Source organism: Anolis sagrei, chromosome 12, assembly GCF_037176765.1.
Source record: "Anolis sagrei isolate rAnoSag1 chromosome 12, rAnoSag1.mat, whole genome shotgun sequence".
In the NCBI taxonomy this organism is placed as follows: Eukaryota; Metazoa; Chordata; class Lepidosauria; order Squamata; family Dactyloidae; genus Anolis; species Anolis sagrei.
In genome coordinates, this window is record NC_090032.1 from 14,101,932 (window position 1) to 14,124,036 (window position 22,105).

The 22,105-nt window shown below is 46.6% G+C and overlaps 1 protein-coding gene across 1 annotated transcript; it reads left to right on the forward strand.

Annotated features, from left to right (window-relative positions):
* Positions 1–728: 728 nt before the first annotated feature.
* LOC132764344 (homeobox protein SIX3-like) lies at positions 729–19,777 on the forward strand. Its single transcript, XM_060758304.2, has 4 exons — positions 729–957; positions 4,094–4,521; positions 10,612–10,775; positions 16,497–19,777. The coding sequence occupies exons 2-4, from the start codon at positions 4,120–4,122 to the stop codon at positions 16,672–16,674; spliced, it is 744 nt and encodes a 247-aa protein (XP_060614287.2). The 5' UTR covers positions 729–957; positions 4,094–4,119; the 3' UTR covers positions 16,675–19,777.
* The last annotated feature ends 2,328 nt before the right edge of the window (positions 19,778–22,105 follow it).

The window sequence follows — 22,105 nt, forward strand, 5'->3', positions numbered from 1 at the left end:
GAGGAGGGCGACTAAAATGATCAAGGGTCTGGAGAACAAGCCCTATGAGGAGCGGCTTAGGGAACTGGGCATGTTTAGCCTGAAGAAGAGAAGGCTGAGAGGAGACATGATAGCCATGTATAAATATGTGAGAGGAAGCCACAGGGAGGAGGGAGCAAGCTTGTTTTCTGCTTCCTTGGAGACTAGGACGTGGAACAATGGCTTCAAACTACAAGAGAGGAGATTCCATCTGAACATAAGGAAGAACTTCCTGACTGTGAGAGCCGTTCAGCAGTGGAACTCTCTGACCCGGAGTGTGGTGGAGGCTCCTTCTTTGGAAGCTTTAAGCAGAGGCTGGATGGCCATTTGTCAGGGGTGATTTGAATGCAATATTCCTGCTTCTTGGCAGAATGGGGTTGGACTGGATGGCCCATGAGGTCTCTTCCAACTCTTTGATTCTATGATTCTTTGAGGGTGTCTTCCTGCCTAGCAGAATGGAATGGGACTGGATGGCCTTTGGAGGTCTCTTCCCACTCTAGGATTCTGTTTCCAGGGTTGAAACCAAGGGCTGAAGACGGGGAGTATCTGAGGTCTTAGGGTCCCATCTGGCTTGTGCATTGGAATCCTCACACGTAAGTCCTTTGCAGCCCCCAAAGTCCCCCCTTCTCTCCTCTGACACCTCCGATGTCATGCCTGGAGCCGGTTCATGACGGATTGGCCTCCCTGAGCTGTTTAAAACCCTCAGGCCTCAGAGCGATTAGCTCAAAGCATAATCGGAGTGGCTGGAGTGTCTAAGGAAGCCACCCAGTTGCAGACAGAGAGCTCCCTTGGCGTCTGTCTTTCTCCCCAGGGAAGTGGAGGTGGCTCTTGGGCCCAGGCTTCTTCCCAGGATGAGCCCACCATCCCTGGCCTCTTCCTCCTCAGGTTCCCAGGCATCCAGGTGTTCCTTGATTGTATAACCTTGAGCAATACAGGAAGGTAAGCAGCGCTGGCATGAGGAATGCCTGCTTTTAAACCTTTTCAAGAATGGAGAGGCCCCTTTGGGGTTTTGGAGAAGCAAAGAGGATTTGGAAGTTTGGTCCTTGGAATGGGAAAGCCGGGAGAAAAGGAAGAAAAGGGAAAGAGAGGGAAGGAAGAGGAAGGGAGGAAGGAAAGAAGGAAGGAAGGAAGGAAGGAAGGAAGGAGGGGGAGGGAAGAGGATGGAAAGAGGGAAGAAAGGAAAGAAGAGAGAAGTAGGAAGATGTAGAAGGAAGGTGGGAAGGAAGGGAGGAAGAGGGATGAAGAAAGGAGGGAGGGAAGAGGAAGGAAAGAGGGAAGGAGGGAGAGAAGGAGGGAGGGTGGGAGGGAAGGAAGGAAGGAAGGAGAGAAGGAGAGAGGAAGATTTAGAAGGAAGGTGGGAAGGAAGGGAGGAAGAAGAAGGGAGTAAGAAAGGAGGGAGGGAAGAGGGAGAGAAGGAGGGAGGGTGGGAGGGAAGGAAGAAAGAAAGAAAGGAGGGAGGGAAGAGGAAGGAAAGAGGGAAGGAAGGAAGAAGTGAGGGAAGGAAGGAAAAGGAAAGAAGAAGGATGGAGAGAAGTAGGGAGGAAGATGGAGAAGAAAGATGGGAAGGAAGGGAAGAAGAGGAAGAAAGGAGGGAGGGAAGAGGAAGGAAAGAGGGAAGGAAGGAAAGAAGAAGTGAAGGAAGGAAGGAAAAGGAAAGAAGAAGGAAGGAGAGAAGTAGGGAGGAAGATGGAGAAGAAAGATGGGAAGGAAGGGAAGAAGAGAAAGGAAGGAAGGAGGGAGGGAGGGAAGGAAGGAAGAAAGGAGGGAGGGAAGAGGAAGGGAAGAGGGAAGGAAGGAAAGAAGAAGTGAAGGAAGGAAGGAAAAGGAAAGAAGAAGGAAGGAGAGAAGTAGGGAGGAAGATGTAGAAGGAAGGTGGGAAGGAAGGGAGGAAGAAGAAGGGAGGAAGAAAGTAGGGAGGGAAGAGAAGAAGGGAGAGAAGGAGGGAGGGTGAGAGGGAAGGAAGAAAGGAGGGAGGGAAGAGAGGAAAGAGGGAAGGAAGGAAAGAAAAAGTGAGGAAAGGAAGGAAAAGGAGAGAAGAAGGAAGGAGAGAAATAGGGAAGAAAATGTAGAAGGAAGGTGAGAAGGAAGGGAGGAAGAGGAAGGGAGGAAAGAAGAAAGGAGAGAGGGAGGGAAGGAAGAGGCAGGGAGGAAGAAGGGAGGAAGGGAAGGAAGGAAGAGGAAGGAAGGAAGCAAGCAAGGAAGGAAGGAGGGAGGGAGGGAAAGAAGGAAGGAAGGAATGAGGAAAGGAGGGAGGTAATGAAGAGGAAGAAGTAAGGAGGGAGGGAAGGAAGGAGAAAGGGAGGGAGAGAGGGAAGAAAGGAAGGAAGAAGGAAGGAATTTCAAGGCAATGCATTGTTTACTTTTGCATCAACCTCATTCCCACCGGAATGTATGGGAATTTGGCAGTGCAACACTGTCTCAGGCCTCATTATTAATATTTATCACTCGCTACTATTCATGTCAGCCTGAGTAAAATGCTATATCCAGTTAAAGTATGTGTGTGCATGGATGTTTCTCCATTTGTACTATATAGGTTGTTGCTAGGTGAAGTGGCCCTCTGCAATGTTCCTGGATTGGCTGTTACTAGGTGAAGTGCCCCTCTGCGATGTCACTCACTGGGAAGGAAAGGTGACATGTGTATAAAGGGGGGAGAGAGAGAGAAAGAAGGGAAAGAAAGGAAAGGAGTAGGGGGAGAAAGAACAAAGAAGAGAGGGAAGAAAGGGAAAGGTATGAGCGGAGGGGAGGAAAGAAAGAATGAAGACAAGAGAGCAGTACGTGTGAAAAAGATCTTGGAGTCCTCGTGGACAACAAGCTAAACATGAGCCAACAATGTGATGTGGCGGCAAAAAAAGCCAATGGGATTTTGGCCTGCATCAATAGGAGCATAGTGTCTAGATCTAGGGAAGTCATGCTACCCCTCTATTCTGCTTTGGTTAGACCACACCTGGAATATTGTGTCCAGTTCTGGGCACCACAATTCAAGAGAGATATTGACAAGCTGGAATGTGTCCAGAGGAGGGCGACTAAAATGATAACAGGTCTGGAGAACAAGCCCTATGAGGAGCGACTTAAGGAGCTGAGCATGTTTAGCCTGAAGAAGAGAAGGCTGAGAGGAGATATGATAGCCATGTATAAATATGTGAGAGGAAGCCACAGGGAGGAGGGAGCAAGCTTGTTTTCTGCTTCCTTGGAGACTAGGACACGGAACAATGGCTTCAAACTACAAGAGAGGAGATTCCATCTGAACATTAGGAAGAACTTCCTGACTGTGAGAGCTGTTCAGCAGTGGAACTCTCTGCCCCGGAGTGTGGTGGAGGCTCCTTCTTTGGAAGCTTTTAAACAGAGGCTGGATGGCCATCTGTCAGGGGTGATTTGAATGCAATATTCCTGCTTCTTGGCAGAATGGGGTTGGACTGGATGGCTCATGAGGTCTCTTCCAACTCTGTGATTCTATGATTCTAATAATAACTCACTGCCACATTGTTGGATTATCAAATGTCTAGATGTCATTGGGGTTTGTGAAAATATTAGAAAGTTCAGTGAAAATGCAATTAAACAATGGAAAACCAAGTTGTTCATGGGCAACGAAAGCTATAGAACTGTTAACATCGAGAGAGGAATTTTCCAGGAATTTTCCAGATGGATGGCCATCTGTCAGGGGTGATTTGAATGCAATATTCGTGCTTCTTGGCAGAAAGGGGTTGGACTGGATGGCCCATGAAGTCTCTTCCAACTCTTTGATTCTATGATTCTAAGAGAGAGGAAGGGAAGGAAAAAATGAAGGAAAGGAAGGAAGAAGGAGGAAATGAAATGAAATGTCATATGAGAGAAACGTAAGACTTTAGGAATGAAAAAATCACAAGGAGAGCCTGCCAGAGCATTGTCCGCATTGTGACGAAGGCCTTCTCAGAGCTGGAGAAGGGGGAAAGTAGGGTATGCGTGCTCGTTATAGTTATAATAATTCATGACAAAACACATGAATGAAACTTTGCAACTCAAAGCCTCCCACTGAATCTCTATTATTATTATTTTTTCCAACCTTGCCCCTTCCCAACGCCCACTTCCTGCCCCATAGACTTCCTTAGACCTTGCCCGCCCGCCATGGCCTTGCCCCCTCCAAGGGTGTCTCTCTTCTCCCCCAGCCAGGTGGCCCGAGTCTGCGAGGCTCTGCAAGAGACCGGGGAGTTTGAGCGCCTGGCCCGCTTCCTGTGGTCCCTGCCGCCGTCTCTGGCCTTCCGGCCGCCTGAGGCCCTTGCCTGCGGGGCCCATGCCACCTGCCATGACTTGGAGATGCTCGGAGGGCCCCTCCCGGCGGCCACTTGGCTGGCCCCCTACTGCAGCCAGGCTGGTCCGTACCATTTGGAGCCCTTGGGGTCCCTGTGCCATGGAGAGAAGTTCACGGCTGGGTTCTTGCCAGACCCGTTGCCTCCTGCACAGAAGAAGAACCCTGGCTTGTCAAGGGAGTCTGCCCAAGACAGCGAACAGAAAGCCAATGGTTTCAAGGTGAGCAGGACCTGGGCATGGGCTTCATAGTGAAGGAGGCCTCAAGGGTCTCTGAGTAAGGGGCTTTTGGGTGAAAGCCAACGAAATCAGCAAAAGAGAGAGATACCCTTTCTCTGTAGAGCACCACGGAAGAAACAAGATGTGACATTTAGAAGGTACTTCTTAAACAGGATGCTTGTGGTTAACTTCAAATGTTGTTTTTGAAAGCCACATGTACAGAAGGTACTTTCCACCAAAAAGGTCAGAATTATTATTCATAAAAGGTGTTTTCCCTGAGCTTTCTGTTTGAAATGGGCTATAAAAGTTTGCAGATTTCAAGGGAGGGGACGGCAGCCACTTGAAGGATAGCATCTGCGTAATGCTATCAGGCTGTTCGTCTTTCTTCATGAAGAAACTAAAATAAAACCTGTCTCCATCTTTTTCATTGGGACTGTCTCCATCCTTCCGTGCTCCCGCGACTGGACCTAAAAAGACCCAATCTAGGGTCTCTAACAATAGAAGTCTCAAGCAACTGGTGAAAAAAATCATGCTTCTTTGTGTGTGTGTATGCATGTATGTGTGTGTGTGTATACACACACATATATAAATACACACACACACACACACACATATATATACTAGGCCTGGTCAATCCATGGTTCTAAATGGTTCTAAAGTACTTACAAAACTAAAGTTCTGGTGGTGAAAATTTCAGAATTCTAACAAAACTCTCAAAATTTCATTATAAATGGCAGTTCCTAATTGGTTCTATCATAAAAAGCACCAATAATGAAATAATAATTAAATTTTGAAAGTGTTGTTAGAGTTCTGAAATTTTCACCACCCAGAACTTTAGTTTTGCCTTTCCTCCCTCCCTCCTTACCTCTTCTTCCTTCCTTCCTTCCCCTTCATTCCCTCCCTCCCTCCCTCCCTCCCTCCCTTCCTTCCTTCCTCTTCCTTCCTTTCCTCCTTTCTTCCTCCCTGCCTCTTCCTTCCCTCCCTCACTCCTTTCTTCTTTCCTTCTTTCCTTTTCCCTCCGTCCTTTCTTCCTCCCTTCCTTCCCACCTTCCTTCTACATTTTCCTCCCTCTACATTTTCCTCCCTCCCTTCTTCTTTCCTTTTCCTTCCTTCCCTCACTTCTTCTTTCCTTCCTTCCTTCCCTCTTTCCTTCCTCTTCCCTCCCTCCTTTCTTCCCTCCTACCCTCCCTCTTTCTCTCCCTCCTTCTCTTCCCTCCCTCCTTTCTTCCTCCCTTCTTCTTCCTCCCTTCCCACCTTCCTTCTACATCTTCCTCCCTACTTCTCTCCTTCCTTCTTCTTTCATTTTCCTTCCTTCCTTCCTTCCTTCCTTCCTTCCTCCCTCCCTCCCTCCCTCCCTCCCTTCCCTCTTTCCTTCCTCTTCCCTCCCTCCTTTCTTCCCTCTTACCCTCCCTCCTTCCTCCTTCTCCTCCCTCCCTCCTTTCTTCCTCCCTTCCTTCCCACCTTCCTTCTACATCTTCCTCCCTACTTCTCTCCATTCTTCTTCTTTCCTTTTCCTTCCTTACCTCACTTCTTCCTCCCTCCCTCCCTTCCTTCCCTCTTTCCTTCCTCTTCCCTCCCTCCTTTCTTCCTCCCTTCCTTCCCACCTTCCTTCTACATCTTCCTCCCTACTTCTCTCCATTCTTCTTCTTTCCTTTTCCTTCCTTACCTCACTTCTTCCTCCCTCCCTCCCTTCCTTCCCTCTTTCCTTCCTCTTCCCTCCCTCCTTTCTTCCTCCCTTCCTTCCCACCTTCCTTCTACATCTTCCTCCCTACTTCTCTCCTTCCTTCTTCTTTCCTTTTCCTTCCTTACCTCACTTCTTCCTCCCTCCCTCCCCTCTTTCCTTCCTCTTCCCTCCCTCCGTCCTCTTCCCTCTTTCTTACTCCCTTCCTTTTCACCACCCAGAACTTTAGTTTTGTAAGTACTTTAGTTTAGAACCATTTAGAACCATGGGTTGACCAGGCCTAATATATATGGATGCCATGGGCAAACTTCACCCCTTCAGCCTACCAGCGCTTAGGAATTCTGGGAGTTGAAGTTCAAAACACATGGAGAGATGAAGTTAGCCAATGCCTGGTATTTGTATGTGTGTGTCAAAGTATGTATGCATACTTACTTATCTGTACAAGAAAAGTTGTTGCTAGGTGAAGTGGACCTCTGTGAAGTTATGGGTTTGCTGTTGCTAGGTGAAGTGGCCCTTGTGTGATGACCACTGGGGAAAAGTGACACATATATGAGGATTACATGTATGCATGTGTATATGCATGTATGTGTGTGAGAATACACACACACACATACACAAGTCAAATTATTGTGTATTTTTGTCTGTACAAGAAAAGTTGTTGCTAGGGGAAGTGGCTCATTGAAGTCATGGGTTGGCTGTTGCTAGGTGAAGTGGCCCCTGTGTGATGACCACTGGGGAAAGTGGCATTTATATGAGAAGGGAGGGAGAAAGGAAGGAAGGAAGGGGAAAGAAAGAAAGAAAGAAAGAAAGAAAGAAGAGAGAAAGCAGGGAAGAGAAAGGAAGGGATAATGGAAGAAAGGGAAGAGAGAAAAAGAAGGGAAGAGAAAGGAAGGAAGGAAGGAAGGAAGGAAGGAGAGAGAAAGCAGGGAAGATAAAAGAAGTGATGATAGAAGAGAGGGAAGAGAGAGAGAAAAGGGAGGAGGAAAGAAAGAAAGAAAGAAAGAGAGAAGAGAAAGGAAGGTGTATGAGGTAAATTGAGGAAGGAAGGAAGGAAGGAAGGAAGGAAGGAAGGAAGGAAAAAGAAAGGAAAGAAAGGATGGGAAAGAAAGGAAGGGGAAGGAAGGAAAGAAGAAGAGAGAAAGCAGGGAAGATAAAAGAAGGGATGATGGAAGAGAGGGAAGAGAGAAAAAGAAGGAAGGAGGAAAGAAAGGAAGGAAGGAAGGAAGGAAGGAAGGAAGGAAGGAAGGAAGGAAAAAGAAAGGAAAGAAAGGATGGGAAGGGAAGGGAGGAAGGAAGGAAGGAAGGAAGGAAGGGAAGAAGAAGAAAGAAGGGAAAGAAAGGAAGGGGAAGGAAGGAAGGAAGGAAGGAAGGAAGGAAGGAAGGAAGGAGAAAGAAGGGAAAAAAGGAAGGGGAAGGAAGGAAAGAAGGAAGGAAGGAAGGAAGGAGAAAAACAAGGGAAAGATAGAATAGGAGAAGGAAGAAAGGGAGAGGGAAGAAAGAAAAAGGAGGGAAGGAAGGAAGAGAAAGAAAAGGGGGGAAAGGTATGAGGGGTGGGAAGAGAAAGAAGGGAAGAGAAAGGAAGAGATGAAGGAAGGGAGACTATCCATTATTGCCAGTATGTTGCCATGGAGATATTGTGAGGTACGTCTCAGAGCTGGAGAAGGGAGAAAGTAGGTGGGCAGCAGCCCCAATGAAAGCCAGGCATTGCAACGTATATACACTTAAAATCCCATTTCCAAAATACCTCATTGTGTATGTACAGTAGACTCTGAGTTCATCATATCCAGCATCTACCAGGGAAAGGAGATAGACAAAAGACGATTACCTATAATTTAGTAGAGGAGCAGCTAAATTTGGCTCTCGTGTGTGGGTGTAATGGCAACTGGAGGTGATGTGATATCACTGCCAAAGAAATAGCTGAAAAAACAACGTATGTCTTGAGTTCCTTGTTGTCGATTCAAAAGAGCATCCTCCATGTTCAAAACCTTGGATGGATCTCATTTCTGCATGCATTTCAGGCTCCCTTCTTTGTCCAGAATGGCCATCTGTTGGGAGTGCTTTGATGGTGTCTTCCTGCAGGGCAGAATGGGCTTGGACTGGATGGCCTTTGGGGGTCGCTTCTGACTAGGATTCAATAATAATAATAATAATAATAATAATAATAATAATAATTCATGATGATGATGATGGAGTTTCCTTCTCTAGACCCATTTAAGCTAAGCCTGGATGGCTGTCTGTCGGGAGGGCTTTGATGGTGTGTTCCTGCATGGCAGGATGTGGTTGGACTGTATGGCCTTTGTGGGTCTCGTCTGACTCTAGGATTCAGAAACAATAACAACAACAACAACAATAAGAAAGAAGAATAATAATAATAATAAATAATAATAAGAAATAATAATAATAATAATAATAATAATAATAATAATGGAGTTTCCTTCTCTGAACCCTTTTAAGATGAGGCTGGATGACCATCTGTTGGGAGGGCTTTGATGGTGTCTTCCAGGATGGGTTTGGACTGAATGGCCTTTGGGGGTCTCTTCTGACTCTAGGATTCAATAATAATAATAATAATAATAATAATAATAATAATAATGGAGGTTCCTTCTCTGGACCCTTTTAAGCTGAGGCTGGATGGCTGTCTGTTGGGAGGGCTTTGATAGTTCCTTCCTAAATGGCAGGGTGGGGTTGGACTGGATGGCCTTTGGGGGTCTCGTCTGACTCTAGGATTGAATAATAATAATAATAATAATAAGTAGTAGTAGTAGTAGTAGTAGAAGTAGTAGTAATGATCATGGACTTTCCTTCTCTGGACCCTTTTAAGATGTGGCTGGATGACCATCTGTTGGGAGGGCTTTGATGATGTCTTCCTGCATGGCAGGATGAGGCTGGACTGGATGGCCTTTGGGGGTCTCTTCTGACTCTAGGATTGAATAATAATAATAATAATAATAATAAGTAATAGTAGTAGTAGTAGTAGTAGTAGAAGTAATAGTAATGATAATGGACTTTCCTTCTCTGGACCCTTATAAGATGTGGCTGGATGACCATCTGTTGGGAGGGCTTTGATGATGTCTTCCTGCATGGCAGGATGAGCTGGACTGGATGGCCTTTGGGGGTCTCTTCCAACTCTAGGATTGAATAATAATAATAATAATAATAATAAGTAGAAGTAGTAGTAGTAGAAGTTGTAGTAATGATAATGGACTTTCCTTCTCTGGACCCTTATAAGATGTGGCTGGATGACCATCTGTTGGGAGGGCTTTGATGGTGTCTTCCTGCATGGCATGATGGGGTTGGACTGGATGGCCTTTGGGGGTCTCTTCTGACTCTAGGATTGAATAATAATAATAATAATAATAAGTAATAGTAGTAGTAGTAGAAGTAGTAGTAATGATCATGGACTTTCCTTCTCTGGACCCTTTTAAGATGTGGCTGGATGGCCATCTGTTGGGAGGGCTTTGATGGTGTCTTCCTGCATGGCATGATGGGGTTGGACTGGATGGCCCTTGGGGATCTCTTCTGACACTAGGATTGAATAATAATAATAATAATAATAATAATAATGATAATAATAATAATAAGTAGTAGTAGTAGTAGTAGTAGTAGAAGTAATAGTAATGATAATGGACTTTCCTTCTCTGGACCCTTTTAAGATGTGGCTAGATGGCCATCTATTGGGAGGGCTTTGATGGTGTCTTCCTGCATGGCATGATGGGGTTGGACTGGATGGCCCATGGGGGTCTCTTCTGACTCTAGGATTGAATAATAATAATAATAATAATGATAATGATAATGATAATAATAAGTAGTAGTAGTAGTAGTAGTAGTAGTAGAAGTAGTAGTAATGATAATGGACTTTCCTTCTCTGGACCCTTATAAGATGTGGCTGGATGACCATCTGTTGGGAGGGCTTTGATGATGTCTTCCTGCATGGCAGGATGAGGCTGGACTGGATGGCCTTTGGGGGTCTCTTCCAACTCTAGGATTGGATAATAATAATAATAATAAGTAGTAGTAGTAGTAGTAGAAGTAGTAGTAATGATAATGGACTTTCCTTCTCTGGACCCTTTTAAGATGTGGCTGGATGACCATCTGTTGGGAGGGCTTTGATGATGTCTTCCTGCATGGCAGGATGAGGTTGGACTGGATGGCCCTTGGGGATCTCTTCCAACTCTAGGATTGGATAATAATAATAATAATAAGTAGTAGTAGTAGTAGTAGAAGTAGTAGTAATGATAATGGACTTTCCTTCTCTGGACCCTTTTAAGATGTGGCTGGATGACCATCTGTTGGGAGGGCTTTGATGATGTCTTCCTGCATGGCAGGATGAGGTTGGACTGGATGGCCCTTGGGGATCTCTTCCAACTCTAGGATTCTATGAACCTCTAAAACGAACCCTCTGCTCCTAATAGGAAAGGACACGCAACCTTCTCAGGGAATGGTACCTCCAGGATCCGTACCCAAACCCTTCCCGCAAGAGGCACCTCGCTCAGGCTACTGGACTCACTCCCACTCAAGTGGGCAACTGGTTCAAAAACCGCCGGCAGAGAGACCGGGCCGCTTCGGCCAAACACAGGTAAGGTACCCTTTCCCTCCAAGGACTTCCAAGATGAGAGCACTCTTTGGCAGTGAAATCTGTTGCCTTGGAGTCTGGTGGAGTCTCCTTCTTCAAGCAGAAGCTGGATGGCAATCTGTTGGGAGGGCTTTGATGGTATCTTGAGGTTTTTAAGCAGCAACTGGTGGCCATCTGGCAGGAGGGCTTTGATGGTGTCTTCCTTCCCGGCAGAAGGAGGTTGGGGCTGGACAGATAGCTTCCAATGCTATGATTTCTATGATACATAGATATAGATATATACATACATACAGGGGATTGGACAGGATGGTTTTTGGTGTCTCTTCCAATTCTCCGATTGCTGTGATAGCTGGATGGATGGATGGACACACACACACACATACATAAACATACATGCAGGAGCTTGGATTGAATGGCTTTTGGTGTCTCTTCCAATGCCATGATTTCTATGATAGATAGAAGGATAGATAGAAAGAAAGAAAGATAGATAGATAGATAGATAGATAGATAGAAGCATGGATGGATAGACAGACAGACACATACATATAGGTAGAAGGATAGGTGGATGGATGGATTGTTGGATAGATGGATGGACACTCACACATACATATAGCTAGAAGGATAGATAGATGGATGGATGGATGGATGGATGGATGGATCATTGGATAGATGTTTGGATAGTTGGATGGATTGTTGGATAGATGGATCGTTGGATAGATGGATGGATTGATTGATGGATGGATAGATGGATGGATGGATTGTTGTATAGATGGATGGATAAACACACATACATATAGCTGGAAGGATACAAGGATGGATCGTTGGATAGATGGATGGATGGATGGATGGATGGATGGCTGGCTGGCTGGCTGGCTGGCTGGATCATTGGATAGATGTTTGGATGGATTGTTGGATAGATGGATGGATCGATGGATGGATTGTTGGATAGATGGATGGATAGATGGACGGATGGATGGATGGATTGATGGATGGATAGATGGATGGATGGATTGTTGTATAGATGGATGGGTAGACACACATACATATAGCTGGAAGGATACAAGGATGGATCGTTGGATAGATGGATGGATTGATGGATGGATCATTGGATAGATGGATGGATGGATAGATACACATATATAGCTGGAAGGATAGATGGATGGATCATTGGGTAGATGGATGGACAATTGGATTGATGGATGGATTGATGGGTAGATCAATGGATGGATGGACACACACACATACAAATAGCTAGAAGCATAGATAGATGGATGGATTGTTGGATAGATTGTTGGATAGATAGATGGATGGATCATTGGATGGATAGATGGATCATTGGATAGACGGCTGGATGGATTGGTAGACACACATACCTACATAATAGCTAGAAGCATAGATGGATGGATGGATGGATGGATGGATGGATGGATGGATGGATTGTTGGACAGACAGAAAGACAGACAGACAGACAGACAGACAGACAGACAGACAGACAGACAGATAGATAGATAGATAGATAGATAGATAGATATAGATAGATATAGGCAGGCAGGCAGGCATATATATAGCTAGATGGATGGATGGATAGAGAGCTAGATACATACATATAACTAGATAGATAGATAGATAGACAGACAGACAGATAGATAGATAGATAGATAGATAGATAGATAGACACACATACATATACCTAGAAGAATGGATAGATAGATAGATAGATAGATAGATAGATAGATAGATAGATAGAGACAGACAGACAGACAGACCCACATACATACACACACGCACATACAGGGGCTTGAACTGGATGGCCTTTGGGTTCTCTTCCAACTCTAGGATCCAAAAAGAGATTCCCAATTGGGCTCTCGGATGGAAAGGAGATTCCATCTGAACATGAGGAAAAACTTCCTGACTGTGAGAGCCATTCAACAGTGGAACTCTCTGCTCCGGAGTGTGGCGGAGTCTCCCTCTTTGGAAGCTTTTAAACAGAGGCTGAATGGCCATCTGTCAGGGGTGCCTTGAATGCAATATTCCTGCTTCTTGGCAGGAGGTTGGACTGGATGGCTCATGAGGTCTCTTCCAACTCTGTGATTCTACGATTCTATGATTCTCATCCAATTCAGAGCCAATAGAAGTAATAATTCTACTCAAGTTGAATGAAGAAAGGTTGAGGATGCCTGGCATATTTAGTCTGGAGAAGAAGAAAAATCCCAGAGGTGCCTTGACAGCTATCTGAATGGCTGTCAAGTAGAAGCTGGAACAAACTTGTCTTTTTCTCCTCCGAAGAATAGAATCTGAACCCATGGGTTCAGATAAGAGGAAAGGCAAGCACATCTCAACTTAGATAGGCACTAAGTTGAGTTGTACTCAACTTAGCAAACAAAAAGTATGAGCTGTTGGGCGCTCTGTCCTTCCCACAAAGAATAAATATATAATACTAGCGGTCCCCTGCCAGGCGTTGCTGTGGTCCAGTCTGGTGATCTGGAAAATAAAGTAATGAGAAAGTATTGGTTTCTAATATATGTAATGTCATTATGCTTGTGGATAAACAGTATTTCTTTGCCAGTGTTGATGTGGAGATTGTCTGGTTTGCCAACTCTGGAACATGCAACATGTCATCGTCCTTCTTTAGGGGTCCCTTTCAAATCTTTGATACTGCATCTGTCATCTACATATATGTCTGTCTGTGAAAGGCTGGATGGCCCTTTGTCAGGAGGGTTTTGATTATGTTTTCTTGCCCTGGTGAAGGGAGTTGGACTGGATGGCCTTAAGGCCGCATTTCTCAACCTGGGAAGTCATGGGGGTTCTGTGTGGGAAGTTTGCCCCAATTCTGTCGTTGGTGGGGTTCAGAATGCGCCTTGAGTGTAGGTGAACTATAAATCCCAGTAACTACAACTCCCAAATTTCAAGGTGTATTTCCCCCAAACTCCATCTGTGTTTACTAAGTTCTTGTGGGTTTTTTCGGGCTATATGACCATGTTCTAGAGGCATTTCTCCTGACGTTTCGCCTGCACCTATGGCAAGCATCCTCAGAGGTGAGGTCTGTTAGAACTGGGAGAAAGGGTTTACATATCTGTGTAATGACCAGGGTGAGACAAAGGACTTTTGTCAGTTGGGCTGGGTGTGAATGTTTCAACTGACCACCTTGATTAGCATACAATGGGCTGACAGTGCCTGGAGCAAACTCTTTGCAAACTCTTTGCAAATTACCTTTCTAGAAGAGGTAATTTGCAACTCTTTGCAAACTCTTTGCAAATTACCTTTCTAGAAGAGTTTGCTCTAGAAGAGTGACTACTACCTCTGAGGATGCTTGCCATAGATGCAGGCAAAACGTCAGGAGAGAATGCCTCTAGAACATGGCAATATAGCCCGAAAAAACATACAACAACCCAGTGATTCTGGCCATGAAAGCCTTTGACAATACATAGACCTCACAACCTCTGAGAATGTCCGCCATAGATGCAGGCGAAACATCAGGAGAAATGCCTCTAGAACATGGCCATATAGCCCGAAAAAACCCACAAGAACCTAGTGATTCCAGCCATGAAAGCCGTCAACAATACATAAAACCACAAGAACGTAGTGATTCCAGCCATGAAAGCCTTCGACAATCCATCTGTGTTTATATTTGGGCATATTGAGTATTTGTGCCAAGTTTGGTCCAGATCCATCATTGTTTGAGTCCACAGTGCTCTCTAGATGTAGGGGAACTACAACTCCAAAACTCAAGGTCAATGCCCACCAAACCCTTCTAGTGTTTTCTGTTGGTCAGGGGAGTCCTGTGTGCCAAGTTTGGTTCAATTCCATCGTTGGTGGAGTTCAGAATGCTCTTTGATTGTAGGTGAACAATAAATCCTAGCAGCTACAACTCCCAAATGACAAAATCATATTGTTTTGAGTGATGGTCATTCCTTGTGTTGTGAGATGTTTTGTTGCCAAATTTGGTGTGATTTCGTCCATTGGTTCTTTTGTTTTTAAGATACTCATTATGCACAGAGCATTTATATATATATATACACTAGCTGTACCCTGCCACGCGTTGCTGTGGCCTATAGTAAATCTTTTCAAAGTAGAGGTAGATATCTGGACTATTATGAAAGAGAGGTACCTACCTATTCCTTCCCCCTTTTTCTCCCCCTTTCTCTCCTTTCTTCCTTCTCTACCTCTTCCTTTCTTTCTTTCCTTCTTTCGCTCCTTGGTTTCATCCTTCTCTTTCCTTCATTCCCTCCCCCTTTCTTCCTTTGCCTCCTTTCTTCCCTCCCTGTTTCCTTCCTTCTTTCATTTTTTATTTCCTTTTCTCCTTCCTTCTTTACCTCTTTCCTGCCTTTCCTTCCTTTTATTTTTCTTTCCTTTCTGCTTTCTCTTCTTCCTTCCCTCGGTACCTCTTTCTTTCCTGCCTTCCCTCCTTCCTTTCTTCCTTCCCATTGCTTACCAAACCCTTCTCGTGCTTTCTGTTGGGTCATGGGAGTCCTGTTTTCCACGTTTGGTTTAATTCCGTCGTTGGTGGAGTTCAGAATGCTTTGATTATAGGTAAACTATAAATCCCAGCATTTCTAGGTGCAAAGATGACTGCAGATGCAGACTGTGGCCAGGAAATCAGAAGACGCTTACTTCTTGGGAGGAGAGCAATGTCCAGTCTCGATAAAATAGTAAAGAGTAGAGACATCAGACTGGCAACAAAGATCCATTGCCTAGTCAAAGCCATGGTCTTCCCTGTAGTCACCTACGGATGTGAGAGCTGGACCTTAGGGAAGGCTGAGCGAAGGAAGAGAGAGGCTTTTGAGCTGTGGTGTTGGAGGAAAGTTCTGAGAGTGCCTTGGACTGCGAGAAGATCCAACCAGTCCATCCTCCAGGAAAGAAAGCCCGATTGCTCACTGGAGGGAAGGAGACTAGAGACAAAGCTGAAGTCCTTTGGCCACATCATGAGGAGACAGCAAAGCCTGGAGAAGACAATTATGCTGGGGAAGGTGGAAGGAAAAAGGAAGAGGGGCCGACCAAGGGCAAGATGGATGGATGGCATCCTTGAAGTGACTGGACTGACCTTGAAGGAGCTGGGGGTGGTGACGGCCGACAGGGAGCTCTGGCGTGGGCTGGTCCATGAGGTCACGAAGAGTCAGAGACAACTGAATGAATGAACAATGAATCCCAGCAGCTTCAATGGAGGGGGATGGGAGGAGGAGGAGGAGTGCAGGGGCGGGGCGTCGGTGGGTGTGGGCGGGGCTTCGGCAGAGGGGGTGGGAGGAGTGCAGGGGCAGGGCTTCGGTGGGTGTGGGCGGGGCTTTGGTGGAGGGGGATGTGAGGAGGAGGAGGAGTGTAGGGGTGGGGCGTCGGTGGGTGTGGGCGGGGCTTCGGCGGAGTGGGGAGGGAGGTGCGGAGGGTGCCTTGGCCGTTTGGCCATGTGCGCACGCCGGGGACTTTGCGCCATTGTGCATGCTCAGTTGTTTTGTCCTTTTGTGAGTGTGTTGTGTTGTTTTTTTATTTTGATTCGATTTGTTTGTACCTTGTGGGTTGAGGTATGTGCATGGGAATTTTGGTTAATTTTCGTTGGGGTTTGTTTGAGTTTTGCCGTCCCGTTGGACGCCCCTTACAGATTTATATATATAGATAGATTTGAGAGATAGGAGATTTGGTTGGACAGCTTTGCAAGTATGTAGTGGGGAGGGAAGATCCCTCTTGCACCACGTCCACATGCTTCCTCTCTCTGACCTTTCTCTTCCTTGCCAGGTTGCAAAAGGAGCTGTGCATCCAGACAAAAGAGTCTCTTCTCCCGTCTTCGGGAACCGAGAGCCTGAGCGACCCTCCTTGCCTTTTGGAGGACACCAATGAGCCGAAGGAGGCCACCTCACCCTCCGGTGGAGAGGAGAACCTACATGGAGTGGCGAAGAAGAGCTGGGAAGACTGATCCTTCCAAGGAACGGGTCTCCGTCGGACCGAGGAATGATATGGACTGAGGAATGAGTCTCGAAGGGGTGTGCCAGGATCCCCCTCCCCTTTGCCATCAATAGTGGGGTGAAAATGTTGTAAACAATGACAAGTGTGGATGGAGTGCGTGGAAGGGGTGTTAGGAAGGGAGAGAGGGCTTTTGCTGGTTTTCCCAGCATTCCCATCAGGGCCAAACCCATCTGCTGTGGTTCGACAGCGAGCCATTGCAAGCACAGAGCGGCCACCATCTTGTAAGTGTGTTGACTGCCCTCAGTGTGCTATCTACAAGGTTGCATCAGCAGAACTGTAGTGTTCGGTCAATGGAAGTCATAGTAAGGTTGAGGTTCCTGGGTATATCAAGCCTGGATGAGGAAAATACCTGATAGCCATCTTTAAGTATTGGAATGGCTGTCAAGTTGAAGAAGGACCAAACTTGCCTTTGACTCCTCCAAAGAGTGGGGTTCGAACCCAAGAAAGGAGAGTACAACCAAACTTTAGTGTTTGGGTTCACGGTACTCTCTGGATGTAGGTGAACTACAACTCCCCCAAATCAAGGTCAATTTCTCCTATAGGCCTCCAGTATTTTTTTGCGAGTCATGGGGGTTCTGTGTGCCAAGTTTGGTCCAGGTCCATCCACCATTTCCCTGGTTGTGGGTGAACTACAACTCCCAGAAAGGAAGGACTGCCCCCCCCCCCAAACCCCTCCAGTAATTGGGCATATCGGGTATGCATTCCATCATTGTTTGGGTTCATAGTGTGCTCTGGATGTAGGTGAACTACAACTCATATAAATTTCTCCAAAGATCTCAAGTATTTTTTGTTGGTCGTGAGGGCTCTGTGTGCCAAGCTAGGCCTATCGTTGGTGGAGTTCAGAGTGCTCTCACATTGCAGGTGAAATATACATCCCAGTACCGAGGGTTTTGGGTGAACTACAACTCCCACAAAGGTCACAGTTTCTCTGGTTGTGGGTGAACTACAACTCTCACAAAGGAAGGTGAAGGTCACAGTTTCTCTGGTTGTGGGTGAACTACAACTCCCACAAAAGAAGGTCAGCTCCCCCCAAACCCCTCCAGGTATGCATGCCAAGTTTGGTCCAGATCCATCAGTGTTTGGGTTCACAGTGCTCTCTGGATGTAGGGGAACTACAACTTCTATAAATCCCTCCAAAGACCTCCAGTATTTGTTGTTGGTCATGGGGCTTCTGTATGCCAAGTTAGTTCCAGGTCCATCATTGGTGGGGTTCAGAGTGCTCTTAGGTTGCAGGTGAACTATACATCCCAGTACCTACAACTCAAGTATTTTTTGTTGGTCGTGAGGGCTCTGTGTGCCAAGCTAGGTCTACCATTGATTGAGTTCAGAGTGATCTCACATTGCAGGTGAACTATACATCCCAGTACCTACAACTCCTATAGGGTTTTGGGTGAACTACAACTCCCATCATGTCAGAGAAACTCTATCAGCACTTAAAGTTTGTTATGTTGGGCAAGTTTGCTCTGGATGAATCATTGGTGGGGTTCCGTGTGCTCTTGGGTTGCAGGTGAACTATACATCCCAGTACCTACAACTCAAGTATTTTTTGTTGGCCGTGAGGACTGTGTGCCAAGCTAGGTCTACCGTTGGTGGAGTTCAGAGTGATCTCACATTGCAGGTGAACTATGCATCCCAGTACCTACAACTCCTATAGGGTTTTGGGTGAACTACAACTCCCATCATGTCAGAGAAACTCTATCAGCACTTAAAGTTTGTTATGTTGGGCAAGTTTGCTCTGGATGAATCATTGGTGGGGTTCCGTGTGCTCTTGGGTTGCAGGTGAACTATACATCCCAGTACCTACAACTCAAGTATTTTTTGTTGGCCGTGAGGACTGTGTGCCAAGCTAGGTCTACCGTTGGTGGAGTTCAGAGTGATCTCACATTGCAGGTGAACTATGCATCCCAGTACCTACAACTCCTATAGGGTTTTGGGTGAACTACAACTCCCATCATGTCAGAGAAACTCTATTAGTACTTAAAGTTTGTTATGTTGGGCACGTTTGCTCTGGATGAATCATTGGTGGGGTTCCGTGTGCTCTCTGGCTGCAGGGTCTGGAGAACAAGCCCTATGAGGAGCGGCTTAACGATCTGGGCATGTTTAGCCTGAAGAAGAGAAGGCTGAGAGGGGATATGATAGCCATGTATAAATATGTGAGAGGAAGCCACAGGGAGGAGGGAGCAAGCTTGTTTTCTGCTTCCTTGGAGACTAGGACGCGGAACAATGGCTTCAAACTACAAGAGAGGAGATTCCATCTGAACATGAGAAAGAACTTCCTGACTGTGAGAGCCGTTCAGCAGTGGAACTCTCTGCCCCGGAGTGTGGTGGAGGCTCCTTCTTTGGAAGCTTTTAAACAGAGGCTGGATGACCATCTGTTAGGGGTGATTTGAATGCAATATTCCTGCTTCTTGGCAGAATGGGGTTGGACTGGATGGCCCATGAGGTCTCTTCCAACTCTTTGATTCTATGATTCTAGGGTAAACTACAGCTCCCACTGTAGTCAGTCAGTCCCTTCAAACCCCTCCAGTAGGTTGAGTTAGTCATGGGGGCTCTGCATGCCAAGTTTGGACCAGGTCCATCATTGGTGAAGGTCACAGTTTCTCTGGTTGTGGGTGAACTACAACTCCCACAAAGTAAGGCCAGCTCCTCCCAAACCCCTCCAGGTATGCATGCCAAGTTTGGTCCAGATCCATCAGTGTTTGGGTTCACAGTGCTCTCTGGATGTATTATTATTATTATTATTATTATTATTATTATTATCTTTATTTGTACCCCGCTAGCATCTCCCAAAGGACTCGATGCGGCTTACAAAGGCCAAGGCCACAATAAAACAACAATATAACAATTACATAGAAACCACAAACAAATCAAAAACATTAAAGCAATAACAGTAAACAATAAAAACAGCACACCGTGACACAATAAAACTAGGCCGGGCAAATGTACTGGGTACAGATTAAAAAGTGCTGAGTATGCTGAGTGATATAAGGATTTTGGATAAGTGCAATGCGTGGACAATATTAATCTCTAATAAAGTGCTTTTGGGACGTGTTGCTGGGGTTTCCTATTCTGGAAAGCCAGGTCTTCAAGCTCTTCCTAAAGACTGCCAACGTTGGGGCTTGTCTGATGTCCTTGGGGAGGGAATTCCAGAGTCGGGGGGCCACCACAGAGAAGGCCCTGTCCCTCGTACCCACCAACCACGCTTGCGACGCAGGTGGGATCGTGTGCAGGGCCTCTCTGGATGAACGAAGAGAGCGTGCGGGTTCATCGATGGAGATGCGGTCACGCAGGTAGGCAGGTCCCGAACTGTTTAGGGATTTGTAGGTGAGCACCTGTACCTTGAATTGAGACTGGAAAATGAACGGCAGCCAATGGAGCTCCTTCAACAGGAGGGTTGACCTCTCTCTGTAAGGAGCACCAGTTAACATCCTGGCTGCCACCCGTTGGACTAGCTGAAATTTCCGAGCCGTTTTCAAGGGCAGCCCCACGTAGAGCGCATTACAGTAGTCCAATCTAGAGGTGACCAAGGCATGGACCACCCTGGCCAGATCAGCCTTTACGAGGTACAGTCGCAGTTGGCGCACGAGTCTCAATTGTGCAAAAGCCCTCCCGGACACTGCCAACGCCTGAGCCTCAAGCGTAAGTGATGAATCCAGGAGAACTCCCAAACTGCGGACCTGTGGCTTCAGGGGGAGTGTAATCCCATCCAGCACAGGTTGCCACCCTATACCCCGGTCAGGTTTTCGATCGACCAGAAGGACCTCTGTCTTGTCGGGATTGATCTTCAGCTTGTTCGTCCTCATCCAGACAGCCACAGCGGCCAAGCGTAAGTGATGAATCCAGGAGAACTCCCAAACTGCGGACCTGTGACTTCAGGGGGAGTGTAACCCCGTCCAGCACAGGTTGCCACCCTATACCCCAATCTGGTTTTCAATTGACCAATCTTGTCGGGATTGATCTTCAGCTTGTTCCTCCTCATCCAGACCACCACAGCGGCCAAGCACTCGTCCAGCACCCGAGGGGCTTCCTTGGAATTAGGTGGAAATGAGTAATAGAGTTGTGTGTCATCTGCATAGAGATGGCACCCAACTCCAAAACTCCGGATGACCTCTCCCAGCGGTTTCATGTAGATGTTAAAAAGCATGGGAGATAGAATAGAGCCTTGCGGGACCCCACAGGTCAAAGGCCAGGGGTCCGAGCAGGCGTCTCCCAGCTTCACCATCTGGGATCGACCCTCCAGGAAGGACCGGAGCCATGACAAGACCGTGCCCCCGAGACCCATCCCAGAGAGCCGTCCCAGAAGGATACCATGATCGCTGGTATCGAAAGCCGCTGAGATGTCCAAGAGAACGAACAGAGTCACACTCCCCCTGTCCAGCTCTCTATGGAGGTCATCCACCAAGGCGACCAAAGCCATCTCGGTGGCGTGGCCAGGCCTGAACCCAGACTGTGACTGGTCCAGGTAATTGATGTCATCTAGAAAACCCTGGAGCTGGGAGGTGACCACCCGCTCCAGCACCTTGCCCAGAAACAGGAGGTTGGAGATTGGTCTGTAATTGTTCAGCACCGTGGAGTCAAGGGAGACCTTTTGAGGAGTGGGCGAACCACAGCCAGTTTTAGTCGAGATGGAAAAACCCCTTGCTCCAATGATGCATTAATGATCAATGTAGGGGAACTACAACTTCTATAAATCCCTCCAAAGACCTCCAGTATTTGTTGTTGGTCATGGGCCTTCTGTATGCCAAGTTAGTTCCAGGTCCCTCATTGGTGGGGTTCAGAGTGCTCTTAGGTTGCAGGTGAACTATACATCCGAGTACCTACAACTCCGATAAGTGGAAAAAGGGAGAAATCACCAAAGAAGAATTCAAACAAATAGCCAACACCTGTAGGGAAAAGGTCCGCAAGGCTAAAGCACAAAACGAGCTCAGGCTTGCCAGGGACATTAAAAACAATAAAAAGGGCTTCTTTTCTTATGTCAGTAGAAAAAGGAAAAACAAGGAGGCGATAGGACCTCTTCGAGGAGAAGATGGGGCAATGCTGACAGGGGATAGGGAAAAGGCAGAACTACTTAATGCATTCTTTGCCTTAGTCTTCTCACAAAAAGAGAGTCTTCAACCTCAGCAAGATGGAGTGGATGAGGGATTGGAGGACATCCAACCCCAAATTGGGAAAGAAGTCGTCCAGGAATACCTGGCCGCTCTTAATGAGTTCAAGTCCCCTTTCAGGGCCAGATCAACTCCACCCCAGAGTATTGAAGGAACTAGCGGAAGTCATTTCGGAACCATTGGCAACCATCTTTGAGAGTTCTTGGAGAACGGGAGAAGTTCCAGCAGATTGGAGGAGGGCCAATGTGGTCCCAATCTTCAAGAAGGGAAAAAAGG